The sequence below is a fragment of the Vulpes vulpes genome, chromosome 6, assembly GCF_048418805.1.
Source record: "Vulpes vulpes isolate BD-2025 chromosome 6, VulVul3, whole genome shotgun sequence".
NCBI lineage: Eukaryota > Metazoa > Chordata > Mammalia > Carnivora > Canidae > Vulpes > Vulpes vulpes.
In genome coordinates this window covers 15,834,505-15,858,750 of record NC_132785.1, presented here as the reverse complement: position 1 = coordinate 15,858,750, position 24,246 = coordinate 15,834,505, and the positions used below count along the sequence as shown (strand labels likewise).

Here is a 24,246-nt window from a genome sequence, read left to right as displayed (position 1 = left end):
TGCAAAACTCTACAACTTCTAAAAGAGAAGAGAAAATATAGGTGACTTTGGGTTTGGCAGTGACTTTTTAGATAGGATACCAAAAGCATGAACCTTGAAAGAAAAATATTGCCAGGTTGGATTTCATTAAAATTAAAAATTTCAAAAAAAAAAAAAAAAAAAAAAAAAAAAAATTAAAAATTTCTGCTCTGCAAAAAACACTTAAGATAGAAGACAAACCACAGACTCGGAGAAAATCTTTGCTAATACCTGATAAAGGACTTGTATCCAAAATATACAGATAATTCTTAAAACTCAACAAGAAGTGGTCAAAAGACTTAACCAGACACATCACCAAAGAAGATTTACAAATGGCAGTAAATATATGAACAGATAACCAACATCATATGTCAGTAGAGAATTGCAAGCTAAAATAATGTGACAGCACTACACACCTAAGAGAAGGGCCAAAATCTGAAACACTGGCAAAGATGTGGTACAATAGGAACTGTCATTCATTACTGAAGAGAACGCAAAATGGTACATTCTACATTGGAAAATTGTTAGGCAGTTGTCAAGTTAGACACAGTTTTTTTGTTTTGTTTTGTTTTGTTTTTTAAAGATTTTAGAGAGCATGAGCAGGAGGCACAGGGGGAGAGTCTCAAGTAGACTCCATACCCTGACACAGGGCTCGACTTAATGACTCTGTGATCACCACCTGAGCTGAAACCAAGACTCAGATACTTAACTGACTTCACAACCCAGGTGCCTCATGTTAAACATATATTTAACAGAGGATTCAGTGATCACACTCTTAAACTTACTCAAAGAAGTTGAAAACCTGCACAAAAGGGCAGCCCTGGTGGTGCAGCGGTTTAGCGCCGCCTGCAGCCCAGGGTGTGATCCTGGAGACCCAGGATCCAGTCCCACGTTAGGCTCCCTGCTTGGAGCCTGCTTCTCCCTCTGCCTGTGTCGCTGCCTCTCTCTCTGTGTCTCTATTAATGGATAAGTAAAATCTTCTAAAGAAAACCTGAACAAAAATATTTATAGCAGCTTTATTTGTGATTGCCAAACTATGGAAACAACCAGGATGTCCTTCGGTAGGTGAATGAGTAAACTGTGATGCCTCCATACAATAGAATATTATTCAATAATAAATGATCTCCCAAGCCTAGAAAAGACTTGGAGGAAGTAATATGCATTACTTAAATGCATATTAAGTAAAAGAAGTCAATTTGAAAAGCCTACATACTGGAAGCCATACATATATGGCTTTTTGGAAAAGAGAAAATTAGATAGTAAGCTGTGTTAGGAAGGCAAGAAGAAAGAGATGAATAGATTGAGTGCAGGAAATTTAGGGGGGAGGGAGGACATATTCTGCATGACAGGGTAATGGTAGATACATGATATTATGCATTCTTTCTATGCGACTGTAGAAGGCAGAGTGAACCCTAATGTAAACAGTGGATCTCAAGTTGATATATCAATATCAGCACATCATTTGGGATGTACAACATACTAATAGGGGAATTTTGCTGGAGGAAAAGGTATATGGGAACTCTGTTATTTTCTGCTTATATTTTTTCTGTAAAGCTGGAGCTGCTTTAAAAAAATAAAATCCAGTGTTTAAAAAATAAAGGTAAAACATTTACTTTAAAATTAATATATTTGACCCAGTTATATTAACTGAAGAACACTGAACTGTTTTGTATGTCCTGTGGAATGAGAAGGCTGTGTAAACAGAACATTGAACAATACAGTAGATAATATAATAAGCTAAAAGTTTTACTACAGCGCAGAAATGCTGCAACACTGCAGTTTCTGTGCACCAAAATCCAAGAGAAATAAATTAAAAACATAATTCAGGGAAAGTAGAGGGGGAATATGAAAGAATTCAGCTTATAATTATAGGAATTCCACATTATATAAAGCATTTTCTTCCTTATTTAATGTTTCAACTCATCATTTTAAAATGAAAATTAACACAATATAAATTATGTTTACTAATGAATATCACAAATTATTTGTCTAATGTTCCTTTTTTTAAATCTATTATCAATTGATCTCTACCTATATTAAAAATCATTTTGAAAGTTTATGGTATTAATAGTTACAGCAATGACATAGATGACATTAAGCATCTTATTTAAATTAAGATTTTATTTCCATTGTAGAGATAACTAATCTCCTTCAAAAGTTTAACCAACATGCTGGTTATTTTGTTAATGTGGTTACACATATAAAGAAACATTATTCATTGCATAGTTGTGATTTACACTAGTGGGTTTTTACTGGTGCATTGAGCTTCCTGACCGAGAAAATGTGTTATATTCTATGACAGTATGTGTTAACGCATCTACTTTTGTGTGAATACCTTTAACCTAAATTTAGAGATACTATTTCATAAGTACGCAAATCACTTTATTCTGCATAGGATTTAGAATGGAGTATGTTATACTTGTTAGAGGATATACTTGTTCAAGGCTGTTAAAGGTTAAACTTTACAGCCATCTTTTCATCTAACCATATTCTATAATGTTTTGTCAGCACTAATCTATCAGCAATGTTGAAAGACTTGTTTTGAGTGATAAGATTCAGGTGGCATTTTATTAAATTTATAGATATAACACTAGAAAGAATGTCATGCTCTCAGAACTAGAAAATGACTCAGGGTAGAAGGTGTCTGTTTTTAGAGGCTTTCCAGGCTAGAATTAACAGGTTACAGGACTTCAGTATTTTAAATGTCATTGTTGTTCTTTTGTTGCTTACTATTATTTTTGCCCACTGTGGTTTTGAGAAATTTGTTTATTTGACACATGATAATCTCAAGATTTTTGTAGAGAGACTGTTTTGTAGTGGTTATCAACTTTGGATTCACACAGACATGGGTTCAAACCTTGGTTTTACCAGATAGAAGCTATGTTATCTGGGGTATGTTACATGATCTCTCTCCAAACTTTTTTCTCCTCCTTAGTTATGGGTATAATACTAGTTCTTCATAAAGATATTATGTGTTTTAAGCACTAAATATTTCTTTGGCTAGTTCTGGTGTCAGGATAAGTGCCATATAAGAGTTGTGGCTATTGGGCAGCCCCCGTGGCCCAGCGGTTTAGCGCCGCCTTCAGCCGAGGGCGTGATCCTGGAAACCCTGGATCGAGTCCCACATTGGGGTCCCTACATGGAGCCTGCTTCTCCCTCTGCCTGTGTCTCTGCCTCTCTCTGTGTTTCTCATGAATAAATAAATACAATCTTTAAAAAGAAAAAGTTGCGGCTATAATAGTATCAGTGATATTAGTGTTAATGGCATTAATATTAATATTGATTATTGATATTTATAATTAAAAATCAACATTGATCATTACCAATATTAATGGGTCTTCTAGATTCTCATAATTTTGTCATTTTATGATGTTCAACCATGTCAACAGCTAGAGAGTCTGTGCTGTTTTGATACATACTTAGATAATAGAAACACGGTAATGGGATCAAAGTTAATAATTTGGCAGTACTCTATGGCTTAAGTGTCATTAGTCAAAGAGTAAGGGGCCTTTGGATTCTGAGGATCACCAAAAAGATACTCAGCTTTTATTTTAGGAATTTGCCTTGCGATTAAAACAATGGAATATTCTTTAAATGCCATCCAAGTTTGTGCTGAATGGCTTAAAAATATTTCAAAACATTGCATTGTAGCTACAAAGGAATTCTACTCCAGAGTGACAAGTAGGCCATGATTTATTACAGGATCTTCTTTTAACATTATTTGTCTGGAATGAACAGAGCAGTTGAAGAAACTCCATCCATCTTTTTGTTTATTTGACATTCATACTGCATTAAATGTACCTTAAAGAAACAATATACAAATAAGAAATTCTCCTTAACAGCCATGATTACTCATCAGCAAGATACATCTCTTGGCAATAAAACAAAAGGAAGCCTGTCAAGCAATGTCTCTTAAAATTTAAATAAAGCAGATTTTTTAAACCTAGCCGAATTTTTAAAGCAAATATTTTAGCTTCATTTTCTTTCCAAGAGTTAGCATTACGAAGTGTGCTCAAGTGAACTATTCTTTCTCTTCAACAAAATTAGCACCATCCCCCAAGCTTTCCTTATTCTGCTAGCTCAGATGCTGATTATGTAGGATATGAGTAATTAGTGGAAATAGAATGCACCTTTTTGTTCATGTTTATCAAAAGTCAAAAAAAAATGAGCAAATAGGTAAAGATGTTGATAAATATCTTCTTGTGCATTCATGCTTTTAGAAGATGGTCTTCATGCTTTTTTGTAAAGCATTTTGGGGAAAGGAGGGAAGGAATAGAATCATTGGGGGAAGAAGAATACCTTTGTGTACTTTGTCCTAAAAATGTTAGGACCTGAATGAAGATTCTCCACCCTAGAATTTAAAGCAACAAAGCAATTTATACATGAGACACCAGATGTTATTGACAGTTGGTTGCCATCTTTGTTTTTTTTATCTAAACTCCTCATTTATTAGTCCTACTTTCAAATTTATTTGGAAATTTGATTTTTCTTTTGTCTTACAGTTGTTAAATACAGATTCTGAAAGTATGGGAGAATGTCGCTTCCATTTACTATTCAGTAGATATTCTTTTTAATATTAGGCTGTTGCCGATTCTCTCCTTGCTAACCAGTTGATGTTTTCAGTAATACAGCCAGCAGAGAACCCTCCTCTGTGAATTGCCGTCTAGCTTTGTGATGGTCTTTGAATAACTTGAATCTTTGTTTGACTTGTATACTTAACATTTACTAAACTGGTGGATGCTATAAACTATCTTAAACTCCAGAATTCTAAATCTGAATTTTTATTGCTCATGAATAAAGATCAAGATTGATCCAGCTGGTTGTTGTTAGATCAGAGTTTTCTTGATATATTAATCCTAGCAGTTGCTGGCTATTTAGATATGTCGTATCTAGCACTGGAAAGCTCTTTCCAGTCTTTACAAATTATAGAAGTAGATGATGCTTGTGCTGATCAACATTCCATATGGGCTGCATGTCTAGTTTCACCACAAGAAAGGAGCATTGTGAAGAGGGGATGTAACCAGTGGGAGTCGGGAGCTGAGAGTCCATAGAAGCGATGCTATTCCCCACATGGTCATTGCTGTCACGGGGATGGAGGGATAGAAGAGTTCACTACTAGGGTACTTGAAAAACTAAATAAAAACAAAGCCAAAGACAGCTTTTACGTTGTCTTGGTCGTATAAGAGAAAATTATTAAATTTATGAAAGTTTGCTACTTTTACTCTGGCCTTATCCACTCAAGATGATAGTATAAAGGAAATTATGGACCAAAGGTACCTTAATAAATCAGATTAACATTCTCAATATATGTGAATACAGACTGAAATATTCTAAATGTCCTTATTAGCATGTAAAAAATAACTGTGAACTGGGATTATCACTAGGTTATATATTTGCATGTAAATATATATATTTATATAAATATATATACACACAGGGACATTTATTTATATGTAAAAACATACATGCATGTGTATGTTTTTACATATAAAACATACATACATATACATATATATACACACACACACACACATGCATGTATATATATATATATATACACATTTTCATTCTGTGCTCCTGTTTGGGTTCATTTGATCAACTTTTAAGCTTTGGGCACTTAAGGGCTCACAAAGTGGCAAGCCTAGACCATTATACTCCTCTGAGTTCTAACCAGGGCTGCTCAACGGTTTATCCACCACCAGGGGATAGGAAATTCGTTCTTGGGAAGCAAAAGTATCTGGCTGTTTTTATGTGTAAAGCATAGATATACAGTATGTGAACAGATATATGGTATACTTATGATTTTAAAATTTCATAGATGCATATGCTTAGGAAAAAAAAATACCTAAAAATGCTCTTTAGCCAGCAATGATGAAAGAAAAAGATTGAGAAATACTTTTGTATACCTTTATCCATCTACATCCTTTGTGGGCATTTTTACTTGGATGCTCCTTAAAAGCTTCAACCTCAACTTGTGCAAAACTGAACCCGGGCTCTTTGCGTACCACACTGCACCCGCCTCTGTTTCTCTATCTTTCCGTTAACTTCAATCCATTGCATCACCTGGGTCTCTGTGCCCCCTCTGTCCCATTGTTCCCATCCCTGAGGCTCTGCCCTGGGTCAGGCCGTTGTCTCTCCCTGCCTGGACTGTTGTTAGGGGTTTGTGAGTTACTCTTCCTTCTTCTGTTCTTTGCCTTGCTTTTTTTTTCTTTTTTCTTTTTTTGTCTTTTATCCACACTGTGCTAGAGGGAGCCTTCTAAACTGTGGGTCTCATCATCTCTTACCCAATTTAAAAACTCCCCAGTTCTTAGGGTTCAAAATCTTTCTACTACTGCATGGCATACCTTTCCTCCTGTTATCTGGTCTTTTCCTGTCTTCCCAGACTTATCTTTCTACTCTCTATTGTCTTCCTCAACACACACTTCTTTTTCAGAGTCACTCAGCCTCCTCAGATGTGTCGTTTTCTTCCTCATCTGTGGCCTTTTTCAAATACTGCTCCATCTGCTTGTGGTATAGCACTTCTAAAGTTTCTTCTTCCCTTCTTCTCTCTCCCATACAACTCCCTGTCTACCAGTGTTCAGTCCAGGTGTCTAGTCCTCTGAGGCATGCTTTGTGATTATGTTTTGGTATACTGTTGGTCACACCTGGGTAAATGTCCCTGTGTGTGTGTGTGTTTATGTGTGTTGGGCATGTGTATTTTTCCCCCCACTAAATACCTTCTTGAGGAACCAAACCTGTGTCTTATTTTGTTGTATCTCCAACTCCAGCATCTACTAGGCATTCCATAAATACGTGCCAAATTTAAAAAAAAAGAAAAAAAAAGGAACAAACGCCTAGGGTTAAGTACTACTATATAGACTTTCGGGTTCTTCTGTTTTCTTAAGTGTTTGTCATGTATTTTCCCCCATAGAATGTTGCATAATAGATTGGATTAAGTTTATACTTTCTTTTCAACAAATGCTAATGACTTGAAACAACAATACTTAGAGAGTAGCTTTTCAAGTATTTAAGCATTTGCAATTCAAAAATAGAATTAACTAATTTTACAATTCATTTACTTCTTACCTACAAAATACAATATTAACATTATGTAACTAGACATATTATCAAAATATTTTTAACTGTTTTTTTCTCCCTCTCATCTTGTCTAGCTAAAGGACACGAAATCAGCAGATCAGAAAACAACACTACTTCATTTTCTTGTGGAAGTATGTGAAGAAAAGTATCCTGATATCCTGAATTTTGTGGATGATTTGGAACATTTAGACAAAGCTAGTAAAGGTTTGTGCTTTTATAGAAAACATTTTATTGTGCTGGGTCTTCAGTTAGTACATAAAGACAGAAAATAATACCTTTTATTTGAACATACTTGATACTTTGCCACAGTGTTTTCATACTGAATCTGTCATTCTAAAAGCAGAATGTTGTAGGACATTTATTTTATGAGTTGTCATTATTGGAACTCTGAATTTAATTTTTTTATTACATAACAAGGCCCTGAATTTAAAATATAAAAATATGCTGTTGTGTAATTTAAACCTTATCGACACCTGCCAGCCCCACCCCCTGCTGCTCAGCTGCTTCCACAGTAGTCATGGTGATGCTCTCTTGATTCAGTATCCTTCACTTGGGGGCTATCATTGTGTCTGGGCCACCCCCCAGTAATCAATGTCCCCACTTAGCCTGAGTTCTAAATCTATCTCCACCCACACCAAAGTTAGAGACTGCATCCTTTGTCCTAGTAGAGCCTAAAGTGCCAGAAATTCCATTCAGCCCTTTATAATGCTCAGATATCTAATCTTCTGGTTCCTACTGGATTTAGATCAGGTTGCAAAGGGTCATGATAGGATAGGACCTGTTATTAATAGCTCGTTATGAATATAATTTAAATGCAATTTTTGACCACTTGAAGAATCCAATTTTTATATATCGATTCAATGGAAAAAATTTTATTTGTTCCAACAACCAATTTATGAATGCATGAATATATGCATGCATGCATACATGCATGCATCTTGGAAGACAACTCATTTGAAATGGTGAGCTCTCTGTATTGTCATCGTGTTGAAAACTGGTCATTAGAAATGTCAGGCTATTTTTGTGATGTTTACTGTCTTAAAATTGGAATTTGTCAACTTAAGAGCACTTCCCCTCACCCCCATATTTTAGTGAATATTCATTCTTTAAAAAAGTCACCTTTGTCATTTTCTACTCCCTTTTTAAGTTGTTTCTTCTGTAAGATGGGGATTGCACACTCTATCTGCAGAGTGGCATTGTGGTTGGATGAGATGGTCTTTGACACTTTTTCCTGAGATGTATGTTTCTTCGAAGTATGTATCTCATACAGCCAGCTGAGGTGGGGGTGGTGGGTAGTTAGAAATACTTAGTCTGAATGTTTAAGACCAAAAATAAGCTTTATACTCTATGCTCCTGCATGCTTAATGTTGTAATGATGTTGGGATTACTTACTTTGCCCTTGTGCTACCTAACTTAGAATGTCCTCGGAATAAGAATATAGTGACCATACATATGGGTGTGAGTGTTTTAATGGAATTTAAAAAAAGGGAAAATAATTAAACTATTTTCTTAAACAATGAGGTAGGGCAAAAGTACATGAGGGGGGCAGCATTAAAAATAACTCAGTGATACTCAAAATAGCTTTTAAGTGATTGATTCATTAATTCAGGGAAGGTAACTTCTCTAAAATGAGATTTTGGAAATTTTGGATTAAAATTTAAGTAAACAGGCCAAAAGAGAATTGAAAGTGATGAATGGTAAGCATGATAAGTAAAAGAATAGTAGATGAAAAAGTTACACCTAATACCTTGAAATATAGAGAAAGCTCTTTTTCTGGAGAAAAGATAGCAGAGTAGAGTGATAGCTTATATCAACATTAGGTCTTTGGGAAGAATTAAATCTATGCGAGCATTCTATGATCATGACACTTTGCATTCCTTGACCACTTCACCATTGTTTCCTCCTGGTTCTAAAACTGAGCAGTAAGCTGGAACATACTTCTTTTCAGATGTATGTTTTAGTATAGGATTTATTTTCCAGCAGTTTTACTCTAAATTAAGTTTTTAGAATATCATTTATCTATTTTGACTCACTTGATTGTACTAAAATTCTGTATAAGTATTTCATTATTTTGCCTTTGAAAACAAACTTTAATAAGGGCTTGTAGAGTTGTAACTTGGTAATTAGGTACTTCTGTTTGTTTTCTTTTTTAATGTTTCTGTCGGGGGCATCTAGGGCCTTGGAGGTTTTTCATTTCCATCTGTTATAGCGGAGGCATGCATATGTGTATAGGTCAGCAGATAACATGAACGTGTTTCACTGGCAGCAATCAACTAGATATTTGAAAGAGAAAAGCCATCACTGAGATGTAGCAGATATAGATGGATATAGATTTTTTTATATAGTATAAGTGGTTATTGAGTATAATTTCTTCATGTGATTATATTATCCTATTAATGAGTGAGATTTTAGAGGAATGAGTATAATAGTTTTCTATGAAATAAGTCTGAGTTTGCTTTGGAAAATTTCAGTGGCTTTATATTATAGATCATCATTTAAAAGTTTCCATATTTGAAGTCTCCTCAGTGAGCTATCACATGAATTAAAAAGTACCTTTGTTTTTGAGACATAACAAAATCCTGGCCATTAAGTCCTCGTGGATCAGCAGGGGGATCTTTCAATGCAACTAATGAGCTTACCCGTATGACAATTTTCAAAAATCTACTTCATTAAGGCTGTTTCTTTTCTAAGAGATAATGGCTTACAGCTTTTCTGTTGTATTTCAGTGAAAATATTTTGGGTCATTATTGTATTTCTATATACCGTTGCAATATTTCTTCCTTTTATTTTTTTCCTGGTCTTTTAAGGGTTGAATACATTGTTCTCTTGTCTAAACAGTTGAAGTTAATGGACTCTAATCTGTGAAGGTTTTATTGATTATTTCACATTAACCTGCTTCATTATTAACTTGGAATGGTATTTTATTAATGAGTAGAAAATATGACAAAACTCTGGGGATTTGGGGGAGCATATTAAAGTAAAACCAATATAAGTTTATAAGTGTGACCTTGTTCAGCCCTGTCTCTTTTAGGGTCATTGTATCTCTGCTGTATATTTATTTCTCTTCTTGCCTAGATAGTCTGAATTCTAGGAATGCCATGCAAGTCCAGTCTGTTACTCATCTCTTCATTTGATAAGCATGTGTTGTTTGATAACTCAGTGTCCCCTGACACTGTGTCCTTGTCTTGTCGCTGGTCCAAGGTTTGGTTCCTGCATTATGGTGCAACCCAGGTGACCATACTGGCATGTCCTCACTGGCTCCTCTTGCATCCTTAGGATCCTTTACTTCCTCCTCCTCTTCGATTCAGTCTCTTAGTATTGCCAAGTGTTATCAGACTAATCCTGAGCCCTTCTTTTCCTTTCTCCCATTAACTCCTTAGGTGATCTCTTCAGTTTCCAAGGGCTTAAATACCATCATTCCATTAATGACTTACAAATCAGCACCCCAGTCTGCCCTGCTAAGCTCCCCATGTGCATACCCAGCAGGGTCTTTGCCATCTCCAGCAACACCACAACCCAGAGACCATACTACACCCCTAAAGCATGGCTCTTAATTCCTCTCCTTCCTGTAACCTCTCCTCCCCAAATTTTACTTACTTGAGAAAATCCTTCTTAGCACCCTTTCTTTTGATTTCCTTCTTCTCATTCACCTGGTCCCTTTCCAGCCTTCACGGCACCTAGAGCCCTGTGGTAAGTTCTAAGTTAGATCTATGGCAAGTGGCGGCTGCAGCCTAGAATATTGCCTCATTGCCTCCTTCAGCAGGCAGCTTAGTGTAAATGTCACCTTCCCTCTGGTGCTTTTTCCTGGCCATTCTGAGGAGCCTTACCTAAGCTACGGTGTGCTCTACTTTTTCCTTCAAGATAGATTCATGTTTTCCAAAAAATCTGAGACCTCTCTAAGAACTCAGAGTCCAGGTTAGAGACTATTCCTGGAAGTACTGAAAGGGCTGCCAGAGAAAGAGCTGCCTTCCTTGTATTGTCAGAGTGGATTTAATGGTTCCCCATTTCTGATGTTTTTCACTTTTTTCCATTTCCACATGGTTGGCTTTCAGGAGCATTCTTTGATATCCTACATTTGATATTTGTCCTCTCCATTTTATTGACTTCTCTGCTTTTAAGATGATTTGTTTGCTTTTAGCTAGTAACTCCTTGATCTGACCCAAATATTTGTCTACTCAAATACATCACCAATTCCAGTGCCTTGTGACTTTCCAACATTTGATGATAAATGGCTTACTAAATACCAAATGTTTATCTTTTATTCACCTACTGTGAGCACTTAGAACGCTTCATTTCCAGGTGGCTGCCACCTGGAAATGCGTAGTGTTTGAAAATTCAAATTCATCTGCTGTAACAAGCAAAAAGCATTTTCAAAGGCTCCCATTAACCTTCTTATACTATATGCTTCTAAAAATGCCAATTAAAATGTATTAGTTAGATGTATATATTTTCAATATTCAGGATTAATTAATTCAATTGCATTTTGTACATTAAGTGTATACTGTAAATACATAAAAATACTTGTGCAATAGACTTAATAACATAAATAACATTATGTTACTTGAAACCATTATATCAGGGAAGTCATAGGTTGGGTCCTCAAAATTTTGTGAGATAAATAATTCATCTGGTATTTCAGGTCAGTTGTAGGATATTAGAGTTTTATGAAAATACTCATTTGTGTGCATTTTCATCAATATAGTGAAATAATTTAAAAGAATAAAGTGGGGGGGGCGTTTATAATAATTTAGAGAAGACAGCCACATAGACTATCACTTTAATTAAATTGTCAAGAAAGAACACAAAAATATATTCTGGTAGAAGCTGAATTCTCCTTTGTGTCCAAGCCTTTTCCTATGTGGATTCTTAATCCTTAGTCTCTCAGATTGTGATTGAATGTGGAGGTAGGTGTTTAAAGCGGCGATTAAGTAAAATGAGGCTCTTAGGGTAGAACATAATCCAGTGTGAATTGTATCCTTATAAGGAGAGGAAATTGGGACAGATAGACACCAGGGATTCACACGTACACAGACTGACAATGTGAGGACAGAGCAAGAAGGTGGCCGTCTGCAAGCCAAGGAAAGAGACTTCAGAAGAAACCAAATCTACTGACACTTTGATCTTAGACTTCAGAACTATGAGAAAATATGTTTCTGTTGTTTAAGCCACCCAGTCCATGACATTTGTGATGCAGCCCTGGCAAACTAATAGAATACCCTAAGGCACTTCTCTTGCTTAGAGTTTCTTTCTTTTTTTTTTTTCTTCTAAAGATTTTATTTATTTATTTATAAGAGACAGAGAGAGAGAGACAGACAGACAGAGATAGGAAGATGGAGAAGCAGGCTCCATGCAGGGAGCCCGACGTGGGACTCCTGGATCAAGCCCTGGGCTGAAAATGGTTCTAAACCGCTGAGCCATCCGGGGCCCCCTGCTTAGAGTGTCTTTGACAGTAGAATAGAGTACGTATGTGGAATGATTTTTTTACTTGATCAGATCGCTTAAAGAAACAGTTAAAGACCTGCTGTGTTAGGTGTTCACTAGTAATCAAGTTTGGGATATCAAAGGTTCTTGTACAAACCATGAATTATCACATGACTTTATGTAATTACAAGTATGCCTCAATTCCTTTTTTGAATAGACCTAACATAAATTAGTACATGTATAAGGAAATATTGAGGCAATCTAAATAAATATATTCATGAGTATTCACATTTAATTTCAGGGTTAGATCTATGGTATCTCCTAGATTTTATTTTTGGAATGAGTTTGTTTATACTGGTATATTAAGGTTTTGTTCTATTTTGCCTTTTTTTTTTTTACTTGCTGTATCCCTCTGTATATTTCTTTACCACCTACCTCTCTTTTGCTACTTTAATAGTTGTAATTTTATTATAAGCAAGTAGTCAATAAAGGCTAGTAACACTCTGAGTTATCTTTTGACTCTTTTCTGAAAGGGAGGTGTGGATGGATGGTTGTACCTTTTTTTGCATTATCCTATAGAAATAGTGAAAACAGGGTACCTGGGTGGCTCAGTGGTTAAACGTCTGCCTTTGGCTCAGGTCGTGATTCTTGGGTCCTGGGATCAAGTCCTGCATTGGGCTCCCCTTGAAGAGCCTCTCTCTCCCTCTTCCTATGTCTCTGTCTCTGTGTGTGTGTGTGTCTGTCATGAATAAATAAATGAAATCTTAATTAATTAAAGTTTATATTGTAGACTTGCACATAAGGTTGTATTGCACGGTTTCTCTGTGCGAATATAAACTAATTTGAAAAGCAGCATAATGGAATGTAGAAAGACCATTGCCAAAGTCCCCAGAAGGATTAAGGATTCTCTAGACTGACATTGAAGAACACTAGGCGTGAAGGAACTATACTTCCAGCTAAAGATTGCTTTTTGAGATACTGAGCTGAGAACATTTCCTGAATCGGCTGCTGCTGGGGCTGATAGATGATGATGAAGAAGAAAAACACATCAGGAAGACCCCTCTCTATCTTTTTGGAGGTTAGCAGACTGAAAATGGCATCAATACAGCATTAATCTTTTCAAGAAACTAACAGTTTACAGTGTTTGCAGATTTGGGGCCAGCTGCAGATTTGAAATAGCTACTGGAACAATTCTATCAGTGTCACCCGTGAGCCCTAGCTAACATCAAGTAACAGTACGTCAAGTAATAGGGCAGGATCAACAGTGACAACCAAGGTCTTAGAGTTCTCTTAGCTGGCTGACTGCAAAGCCATCTAAGTTTACTGCGTCTCAGTTTTGTAACAGGAAGTGGAAAATTATAAACAAGGTGGATGAAAGAAAATTTCAGAATGAGAGCTTTCTGAAGGATAGCTTCACATAACAAATCTGTACACTCTGAAGAAGCCTAAGCAGTGGATAGAACTAACTCCCTCACCGCAATCTGCTGAATGTCACTGCTCACTAGGTTGACAGGTAGCCAGCTGGTTGAAGAGGCATGGGGTGGCTCAGCTGCTGCAGGTAAAACTGCCAACTGCTCCCCAGAAACCAGGCTGTACACAGCTTGCAAAGTCTTGAAATAATAGTTGTGTTAGTTTTGTTGGGCTGCCATAACTGATTACCACCCGCTAGGTTCCTTTAAACAGTAGAAATGTAGGAATTTGTTCTCTAATTATTCAGAAGCACAGAAGTCTGAAATCAAAGTGTTGGTAGGATGAGTTCTTTCTGGAAGCCTCTCAAGGAGGAGGCATCTCATGCCTCTCTCTTAGCTTCTTCTGGTAGCTGCTAGCAATCCTTGGTAGTATCTTCTCCTCCATGTCTCTCTCACCTTTCTTTGTAAAGATACTGGTCATTTGATTTAAGGCTCACCCTAAATCCAGGGTGATTTCATTTCGAGATCTTAAACTGCTTCCTTGTGCAAAGATCCTATTTCCAAATAAGTCACGTGCTGACGTGCTTTGTGGCCATGGATTTGGAGGTGAGAGGGAGGCTGATTAACTCCCTCTAGTCATCCTTGTTCTCACTCCCATAACTGCATGGAAATTAGCACCATCTGAGTGTCATGAAATGGTGAAGTGTAGTCACACAGATAGACATATATATGGAAAGCATTTAGCATTATGTTGTGAAATGTTTGGTTGTTTAAGGGTTATTGTTGATGAGCTTATGAAATACTCTTTTCTTTCATCGTTACATGCATTACATGCAAATACTAAAGCAGTTAAAACAAATCCATGGGACACCTGGGTGGCTCAGTGGTTGAGAGTCTGCCTTTGGCTCAGGGTGTGATCCTGGAATCCCGGGATTGAGTCCCACATCAGGCTTCCTGTAAGGAGCCTGCTTCTCCCTCTGCCTATGTCTCTGCCTCTCTCTCTCTCTGTCTCTCATGAATAAATAAATAAAATCTTAAAAAAAAAACAAAAACAAATCCATTATATGCCTCTGAATTTAAGGAATTTTTACTAACAAGTAGTGACAATTACAATAACTCCAATAAATAATTTCAGTGGGCAAAATAAAAATGTGATCCCTATTAGATCATGGAGGTATTATATTATGGGGGAAGCTGTTGTAGTCACAAACTCTCAATTTAGATGATTGGGAATCAAGCCCCAGCTCTGCCCATTGCTAGAAGTAAAACCTTGGATGAGTTCCTTGTCCCCACTGGGTCTCAATGTTCTTACCTGTAAAATAGGGATAATAGCTGAACTTAATTCAGAAATTTGTTGTGAGTTTATAGGTTAATATGTGTAGATCATTATAAAGCTTGAATCGCATACTATAAGAACTATATAAATATTTTCTATATTTGCTATAGTTGTAGCTGTTACTTTTCAGTGATTATTTCTTGTTGACACATCTGCTTATTCTATCATTAATGATGCAGATAAACATGAGTCTCTGTGAATAATATAATTACATAATTTTAACATGTATTCTCAATAGTTACTTGAACAGATTCCAACTGTGTCTTGCCTGAAACTTATGCAAGCTTTACAGTTTCTTAGATCTATGTTATTGAAAAATTTATTTACCTTTCTAAAAATTAAAGACTGATATACATGTAGGAAACTGTACAGATCATTAATGTGCAACACAATGCATTTTCACCAGTTGAGCACACTAGCAAAGGGAATGGAATTTGGAAAATGAGTTCAATTTTCCTTCAGCCTGAGTCACTATTTTTATTTCCTGTTTTGAACTTTGATAATAAGATTTCTTTTGAAAGAGAGCTTCTACTATTAAAAAGCTATATAAAAAGTGGCTAGGGTCCAGCAACTCTTCAACAATTTGGAGCAGATTTTTTTCTGTAAGTGTTTGCATATTATTTAAAAAAAAAAAAAAACAAATTTACCAGCCTGGAATTGTTAAGGAATTAGTTACTTGGAAATGTTTTCCATTTCCATGTGAAAATATGAAATATGAGCTAACACTTAAGATAAATGATATGTGATAGAAACATTGAAAAAGATATTTACCTTCATAGAAAAACCTAAAGAAGATATGTTCTCAATAATCTTCCCCTCTGCTCTCAGCAGAGGTCATCTTCAAGTATAGATTTAAAATTGATCAGCAATGAGGCTCTTTTGTCAGTAAACATGTGTATCACTATTAGGACAGTTTCTCAGCAGCTGTCTGTCAAACTATGTATTTTAAGGAAAAAAAGTACTAGTGTTCATTAATAGTTTGGGATATGTTTTGACCCCATAAGGAAAGAAATCTTTCCAAACAGTTTATTAAATTCTCACTGTACAAACAATGTGCTCGGCACTTGTGTTAGTAAGGATCAGACTTGACTTTGACAGGTTAAAAAAAAAAAGAAACAATAACTTAAAGAAGATTGATTCATTCATTATTTTAAGAGCCATTTAAGAGCCACAGTGAGTGCCTCTTCTGTCCAGGCACAATTTAGGATACTGTATAGAGCCATGAGGGCATAAGAAATGTATCTGCCCTTTTGAAGTTTACATTTTATGGGATGTATGCCAAAAGAAGAAGCCCATATATATTATGAGGGATGGTTAGCTCTGGAGTTCCAGGACAGGGTTTTGGTTTTGTTTTGTTTTGTTTCACAATCAAGGTCAGGTGGTCAGAGGACACCCCATAGAGAAGGTGGTCTTTGTGAAAAACGGTGAAGAAAGTGTGAGGGAGGAGGCGATGCAATTTGGGTGTCTGAGAGAAGCACTCTAGGCAGAGAGAAGAGCAATGTTTAAGTCCCAGGATATAGAAGTGAGACTGGAACAGAGGGAGGGAGGGCAGGTGAGGAGATAAGGTCAGAAAAGTAGTAGCAGGTTCTATAGGACAGATTCACTATTATACAGATTTTGACTTTACTCTGAGATGGGATGCCCATTAGAAAGCTTTCGAGTAGAAGACTTGCATCTGACGTTTATTTTTAAAGGATTGTTCTGACTGCTGTGCTGGGGAAAAAATACAGAAGTACAAGGGCAGAAGCAGTGAAACCACTCAGATGCTGTAATAATCATCCAGGGAAGAAGGCATGTTGGCTAAGGCCAGAAGGAGATAGCAACAGTGGTGGCAAGTATTCTCGTTTTGAAGGTAGAACCAATAGTAGTGGGCGTGTTGGGTATGAGAGAAATAGGAGTCACAACACCAATCATTTACTGAGATGTAGAAGCAGATTCAAGGAGGAAGATATGTTCCAATCTGAAAATGTGAGTTTAAGATGCCTATGAAATATTAAGGAAAGATATTTAACAGACAGTTGGAGTTTAGGGGAAAGATACTGGCAGGAAAAAAAAATTTGCAATTCTTCAGGTCTAGAGATATGCAGTCCAGGATTTGTTAGTCTGTGTGGTCCCTCATATGTGAAAATTTGTCTTATAATTTGCACAACATCCAGTCTGTACTTAATATTTAACCATGGGCCACAGTAAAAGTGGTGACATCTCCCACACGCATGCACACAAAACCATTATCCTGAGGGGACATTTTGAATATTGTGACAAAGTTCTCTGTGATGGACCTCTTTTGTGTAATATTTACAGTGTACTTGAACATCTTATTTGGAGAAGGAATTTTCAGATTCTTAGAGGTAAACGTAGTGTGTTAACTAGGTTTGTATGTACCACTGCTACTGGTTTCTAAAAAGCTGATTTACCTTAACACCCTCTTCATAGTTGTAGAGGACAAGGCTGTAGAAGGCAAGGCTGAACTGACCTGAGGGAGACCTTCCACTGGGCTGCGTTACCCTTACTCTGCTTGTCTCCCACCTTACCTCCTTCCAGGTGCCATAGCAGATGTAGGCTATTCCTTTGCAGCATGATGTATTAAAAAAAAAATAATAACCACATTATTTAAAAAATAAAAACTCTCATTGCATATAATACAGTTAATTAGGGAATGCAAGTTAGGACAATTTATTTAATATAAGGGGTCCCATTAAGAATTAGAACAATGGAATGGCAGAAAAGCTGAGCAGAGGAAAACCAGTGCTTGGTGAGGACAACTGGCCCCTCGTTTCCCACTACTTCTTTCAATTTACCTTTGCCTGTTATGAACCAACCTGCAATTCATTTTGAGCTTGTGCTTTTCTGTCCTCTTGCTTCAGTTCTATACTTTTTCAAAATAATAATGGGTTTCATAATGCTCTTCTAGGACTTAGATTTTGTTATAAACCTACTTGATGTTGAGGTTTTTAAAATGCTGCTGAGGTCTTCTCCATTTTGTCCATCTACTTTGCTGTTTTCTTTAAACTTGCATTTATAAAACGTTCTTAGAGTTCTATAAAATACCTTTATTTGGTTGGAAGCCTGAAATGCTATAATGCCTAGTTTGTTGCCCTTGCAAAACAACTGTGTTTGTGAGCACAGGAAAGTTCATTTAGGTTGCGTGTCTGAATTGTTTTAAGGTAATGTTGTTACGGAAGCATCCTTTAAATCAATTTCCCTAGACTGTTCCATGATATATAAGGATGAATATGACACTTCTTAGTAAGCTTGTTATAAAATAATAGCCAGCACCTTCAGGAGATAGCCACAGAGGATTGTTACTTAATTGCAAAAATTACTTAAATGTATGTACTTTCTACTCTCTTTCTTAAAATCTTAGTAGATGGTGGTGGAGGCCATCGCGTTACAGAAAGCCTATATTCATGATTACTTTAAAGTTAAATATTTATGCTTGTGACTTTTAACTTTTATACTTAACACCTCTAATGCATAATTATCGTAATGGCAAGGCACTTGAAGACAAATCTGTGTGTTGAATTTTAAGATTTTAGATATGTACTCTATTAACCTCAAGAGGTTAAAGCTAAATCCAAAATCCATTCCTTCAGCAAATATTTGAGTGTCTGCAGTATGTTATGTAACTGAAGATACAAAAATAAATAAAATATGGTATCTTCCCTCGAGGAATTCCTAGTCATTTGGGAGAGGAAGACAACACACAAAGATAAAAGTAATGGAGTATAGTCATTGCAAAGATAGAGATGATTACCAGGTGTGATGAGTGGGGAAGGCACCTCACTAGGGGGCTAGCCAGAGATTTTGACTCTTGTTATCATGTATGAGTAGGAGTGATGGAGGGGTATATTGGACAAGGCACATAGACGTATTTTTTCCAGCGTCAGTACCTACAGAGTGTGTGAAAAGGAGTGGGGAGAGGGAACTAGGAGGAAGATGTTGCTCTGAGAATAAAGTGTAGCAGAATGCGAAATAGTCAAGCCAGATTGTGGGTGGAGCTCCAACGTTGTCATGAGAGTGGTTTCCTAGCTGGCTTTTAGCAGAGAAAGGGCATCTTTAAATTAGTGTTTGTCTGAAAACTCCTCTACAGTGTGGAGGAGGCACTGAAGAAAAAAAAGGAGACCAGAGATCAGAGAAGAGATTAGGATCCTGATGACTTGAATGGTGCTCCAGTGAGCAAGAACTTAAGTAGCAGGCAAGAAATTAAGAACTGTTTGCCAAGTAAAATGGCTGTGATGTTGTGATTGGATCTGAGGGCTGCAAGGAGAGGGAAGAGTAAAAGCTAGCAATTTTCTACCACAGGAAACACAATTCAGGGTTCTGTTGCCCACCGGGATGTGGAAATTACAGATGGACAGTTGCCTGGGGGCAGACATACCTAGCATCTGAGGTGACAGAGAGACTTCCCATCCGACTGAATATTAACTGAGGAAAACACAAAAGTGAAAATTGCCCTTAAAATAATCTAATCTATTTCATTTGATGCTAGCTATGTTTTGTTACTTCCAAATAATGGAAAGGAATGAAAAAAATAAGATTAATTTCTTGGTCAAGGAATGTGACAACGTGGAAAGATAAAATTCATACAGGTCACATACAAAGATACCAGTAAATTAACACTTCCTTGAGAGTGTACAATTTAAAACTTTGCTGTAGTTGAGATTTTAAAAACAAAAAATGCATATAATCACTGGCTTCAAAGAACTTGACACTTACAAACAGTGTTATTAAAATTATGTTTGAAGATGTATAAAGGAATTATCTGTGGAAATAGAATTGCTGAAAAAGAAAGACACCAATGAAATTCCTCTGTATTCTTTGGTTTTACCCATTGGTTGGCCCAGGCATGGTTAGCCTAGAATTTGCTCACATACCTTCTCTCTTCCAAGTGTGCTTTGGTTCTTATTTTAAAAACCAGTGAAAGTTGGTCACTTAACACTTAAATCCTCTTAAGCATAATGTACAAATACTATAACCAGAGACCGATGATGAAGCATAAATAATGGCTTAGTGGGATTTGTAGAGTAGCTGCAAGAAGCGTTTTTGAAGACTACCTGCTTACTCTTTATAGCATCAACATGAAATGTTTGAATATACCCCAAATGGTCTTAATATTTTATTCTTGAAATTAGCAACTTTTCTTTTTAGACTGACTTCCACAACACTGTTCCTGGCCTGATGATGATGGTGATGATTCTTTTTACTTTGTCTTTGAGTCTACCATTACTTATTTCAGCCTTTAAACTTTTCATTTCTTATTGAGTGCTAAGAATCACACTTCATCATGTACTCTCTTAAAAAAATATCCTCCTCATCGTACGTTACAGCATTTGATCTTTTATGAAATGCCCATGAAGTAAAAGTAGGAGGTAGGATTTTTCCCATTTCACTGATGCGGAAACTAAACCAGTGAGAAATTGCTTCAAATCCTAATGATAGTAGAGGATAGTTTCTGACCCACTGGGTAACAAAGAGTTAGAAAAGGCTCACAGGATAATTTCATATGTGTTTTTTTCTTAAACCTTTCTCTCATCACCCTGGGAAGTGCTCATCACTCACGGGGATGGCTCTGTGTTCAATTACAAGCATTTGGCTCTTCAGGGGGCAGCCCAGGCTGTTAGACCCCTCTGAGCAACACAGCTCATGAATCAAAAATGTACTTGTTTTACACCTCCTCACAGGTACTGGAATTTTGCCTTCTTTCCAGACATGTACTTCTGTATATCCATGTGGCATATTTAAAAATATGTACTTGGTCATTTTCCAGGTTCCTGGTATAGAGCTTGTAAAACCTTTGGAATTTCTGAAGTGATAAAAGTGTATTTTGTATGCTAATGAGATGACCCAGGCAAATGAGGGGCGGGGAGGACCCTAGATAGCTCCAGGGTAAGGGCCTGGTCCCCAGAGGCAACAACATGTGATTGGAGGGTTAGAATTATCACCTACCCCCTGACATCCAGATTGGGGAAAGGGGCTGGAGATAGAGTTGAGTCACCAACGAATGTTTATTTATTTGATCAGTCATGCCTGTCACATGAAGTTTCAGTAACTCTGAAACAATTAGGCTGAAGAAGCTTCTCTTTGGAGAACACATTGAGGTGCTAGGGTATACCCATAGAAACCATGGAAACTATACTACCTCCCCACCCCCATTTGTTTTATGCATAGCTTCCCTATGGCTGTTCCTGAATTGGATCCTTTATAATAAAACTGTAATAGCAGGGATGCCTGGGTGGCTCAGCGGTTGAGTGTCTGCCTTTGGCTCAGGGCATGATCCCAGAGTCACTGATCGAGTGCCACATCGGGCTCCCTGCATGGAGCCTGCTTCTCTCTCTGCCAGTGTCTCTGCCTCTCTCTGTGTGTGTCTCTCGTGGATAAATAAATAAAATCTTAAAAAAAAAAAAAAAACTGTAATAGCAGGTATAGTGCTTTCTTGAGTTCTGTAAAACATCAAATTGTGGAAAATAAGTGGGGAGAGGGGCATTGAAACCCCTGAATCTATAGCCAGTTAGTCAGAAGTGTGGGTTATGGGTGGTCCCTGGGTCTTGTGATTAGCTTCTGAAGTGAGGACGGTCTCATGAGGCAAAGGCCTTAAACTCCTGGAGTCTGCATTAATTAGAGGTAGTTAGTGTCAGAATTTAACTGGAAGATGACCCAAATGGTTTCAGAGAATCGGAGAACTGATAGCTGCTGGAATGATGTTTTAGGTGTCAGGAAAAAAAAAAAAAAAAAGAATCCAACTATATTCCCTCCCAGTGTTTGCCTTGTGTTTTTTGTTACATTGGAGTCCCCTAGACTTTTATTCGTTGTTTCTTTAGGTATTTCCCAAATACGATGTGTATGTATAATAAATTGGGTTAGTACATGAAAACATAGTATTTTAAGCATGTGGTTTTGTTCCATGGTGTATTAACACATTAAGTTGAAATGTTCACTTAAAAAATATGGTAGCATATCTATCTGCCACCCAGCCATCCGTCCAGAATGCTTACATCTAGTCCCCTGGGTTTGGCCATATGTGGATTACTTGTGACTGCACCAGGCAAGATTATACAAAAAGACAGTCATTGTGTGAAAGCCACATCTGTACGTAAATATTGTTACCAACAGATAGGTGGCAGTTGTAAAAATAAAATCTCTGTAGAGCAAAATTGTTAAAAATGAAGTCTGGAATGGAATTGCCTGAGTTCAAATTCTGACGTTACTTCTTTTAGTTGTTTGACTTTTCCTTACTGAACTCTAGTTTTGTTATCTGTAAAATGGGATAATAGCAATATCTATTTTTGTGATTATCTTGTGAGGATTCTAAAAATTAATGGAAAATGCTTAAGACAGGACCTCAGGACACTCCGTACATTTTAGCCACTGCTACTTTTATCCCTACCACTACCACTACCACTACAACTGTCACTACTAATATTAGACTACTAATGGGTTTTTTTTTTGAACCTGATTTATAGCATAAAGTAAAGCTGTCCAGCTTATAAACTGTTCTGAGCACATATTTACTCAAAATGATTTTATGTGTTTTTGAACTTTTATTTATTTAATGAGAAGTTTCCTAGTTTAAGGAAGTATAAAAGTGACTGAGCCAACTGTAAGATTTCTTGAGAAATGATAGAGGAAATGCTAACGAAATATTAGATACGAGATCAAATAGACTAGCAGAGCAAAAGGAATCTTCTTGTAGTGCAGATAGAGAACTTAAAAAGAAGCAAAAAAAAAAAAAAAAAATTGAAAACGAGAAGAGTAAATGAAACACCCCAGGCCTAATTAAATAGATGTCTTGGTTGTGAATAATTGACAAACATATAAAATTGGAAGAACCATAGGACATTGGAAGAACATAGGAACCATGTGTTTCCATCATGAAGCACGTACAGCAAGATTTGGGCACTTGAGTTAAATAGATTGAATTACTTAATGCACTAAACGCTGCCATGATAGAAATATTTTATGTACTCTTTTATCTGCGTCATTGTCTTAAACTTAAGGCTGACAGAATGGGGAAACATGAGCAGCAAAAAGCTAATGAGAAAATATGCACCCGTATAACTTCAGAAAGGCTTCACTACAGCAGGAGCCAAAGGCTAAAGTAGCATCACTTGGGCACAAACAGCTACTAGGTTCTTTGAAGAGTTCATTCATTCACTGGCCTCATGGGGCATTGATGCCTGGGTGGCTCAGTCGGTTAGACGTCTGACTGTTGATTTTAGCTCAGGTCATTATCCCAGGGGAATGAGATCCTGCTCCCTGCTGAGTGTGGAGTCTGCCTTTCCCTTTCCCTCTGCCCCTCCCTCTACTCATGCACACTCTCCCTCCCGCCCTCTCTCTCTTCTACCTGCCCCCCCGCAAATGAATTAAAAAAAAAAAAAAATCAAAAAATGTATCTGTAAAGTAGCCTGTAATTGATTTTATAACCAAATATGTCAAGGTTTTATTATCACCTATTAATATGTTAGAATAGCAAATGTTATTTTGCATACAGCTAGTTTAAAAAACAAAACTCTGTGTTCTTATGCAACATTGTTTTTCATGCTTCCCTTCTAATTCCATTTTATTGAACCAAGACTATAAACATATATTTTTTTTAACTCAGTCCCATTTCGTTGGGCATTTAGGTTGCTTTCAAAGATATTCTCGTTCTTACAAATGAAATCTGACTTATATCCAGTCCTCAGGATTAATTGGAAGCCTAAAAATGGTAGCATGGTCAGAATTATTATATGTATTTTAAACATTATTTCATATCGTTCACAGTAACGGGAAGTAAAAGAAAAAAATTTTAATTAAAATTCAATCTGAACCCCAAAATTTGATTTGGGTCACTATATCTTTATATAGTGTCAATTTTTTTTTCTTCATGTCATTTCAAATTACACATAGATTTTAGGCAGTGAGTCTTAAACATCCTGCTGGGTGACCAATACGTTCAGATTGTGCCTTAGTGCCCTGTTTTACCATTTGCTCTTTCATGTGCACTGT

At 36.7% G+C, this 24,246-nt stretch overlaps 1 protein-coding gene across 1 annotated transcript in view; it reads left to right on the top strand.

The window, feature by feature from the left end:
* The window catches only part of DIAPH3 (diaphanous related formin 3), a 490,845-nt gene that overhangs the window by 276,133 nt on the left and 190,466 nt on the right, over window positions 1-24,246 (top strand). The window contains exon 22 of the mRNA XM_026009631.2: window positions 7,170-7,299. Coding sequence (XP_025865416.2) covers window positions 7,170-7,299 — 130 coding nt within the window. The remainder of the gene's footprint in view (window positions 1-7,169; window positions 7,300-24,246) is intronic.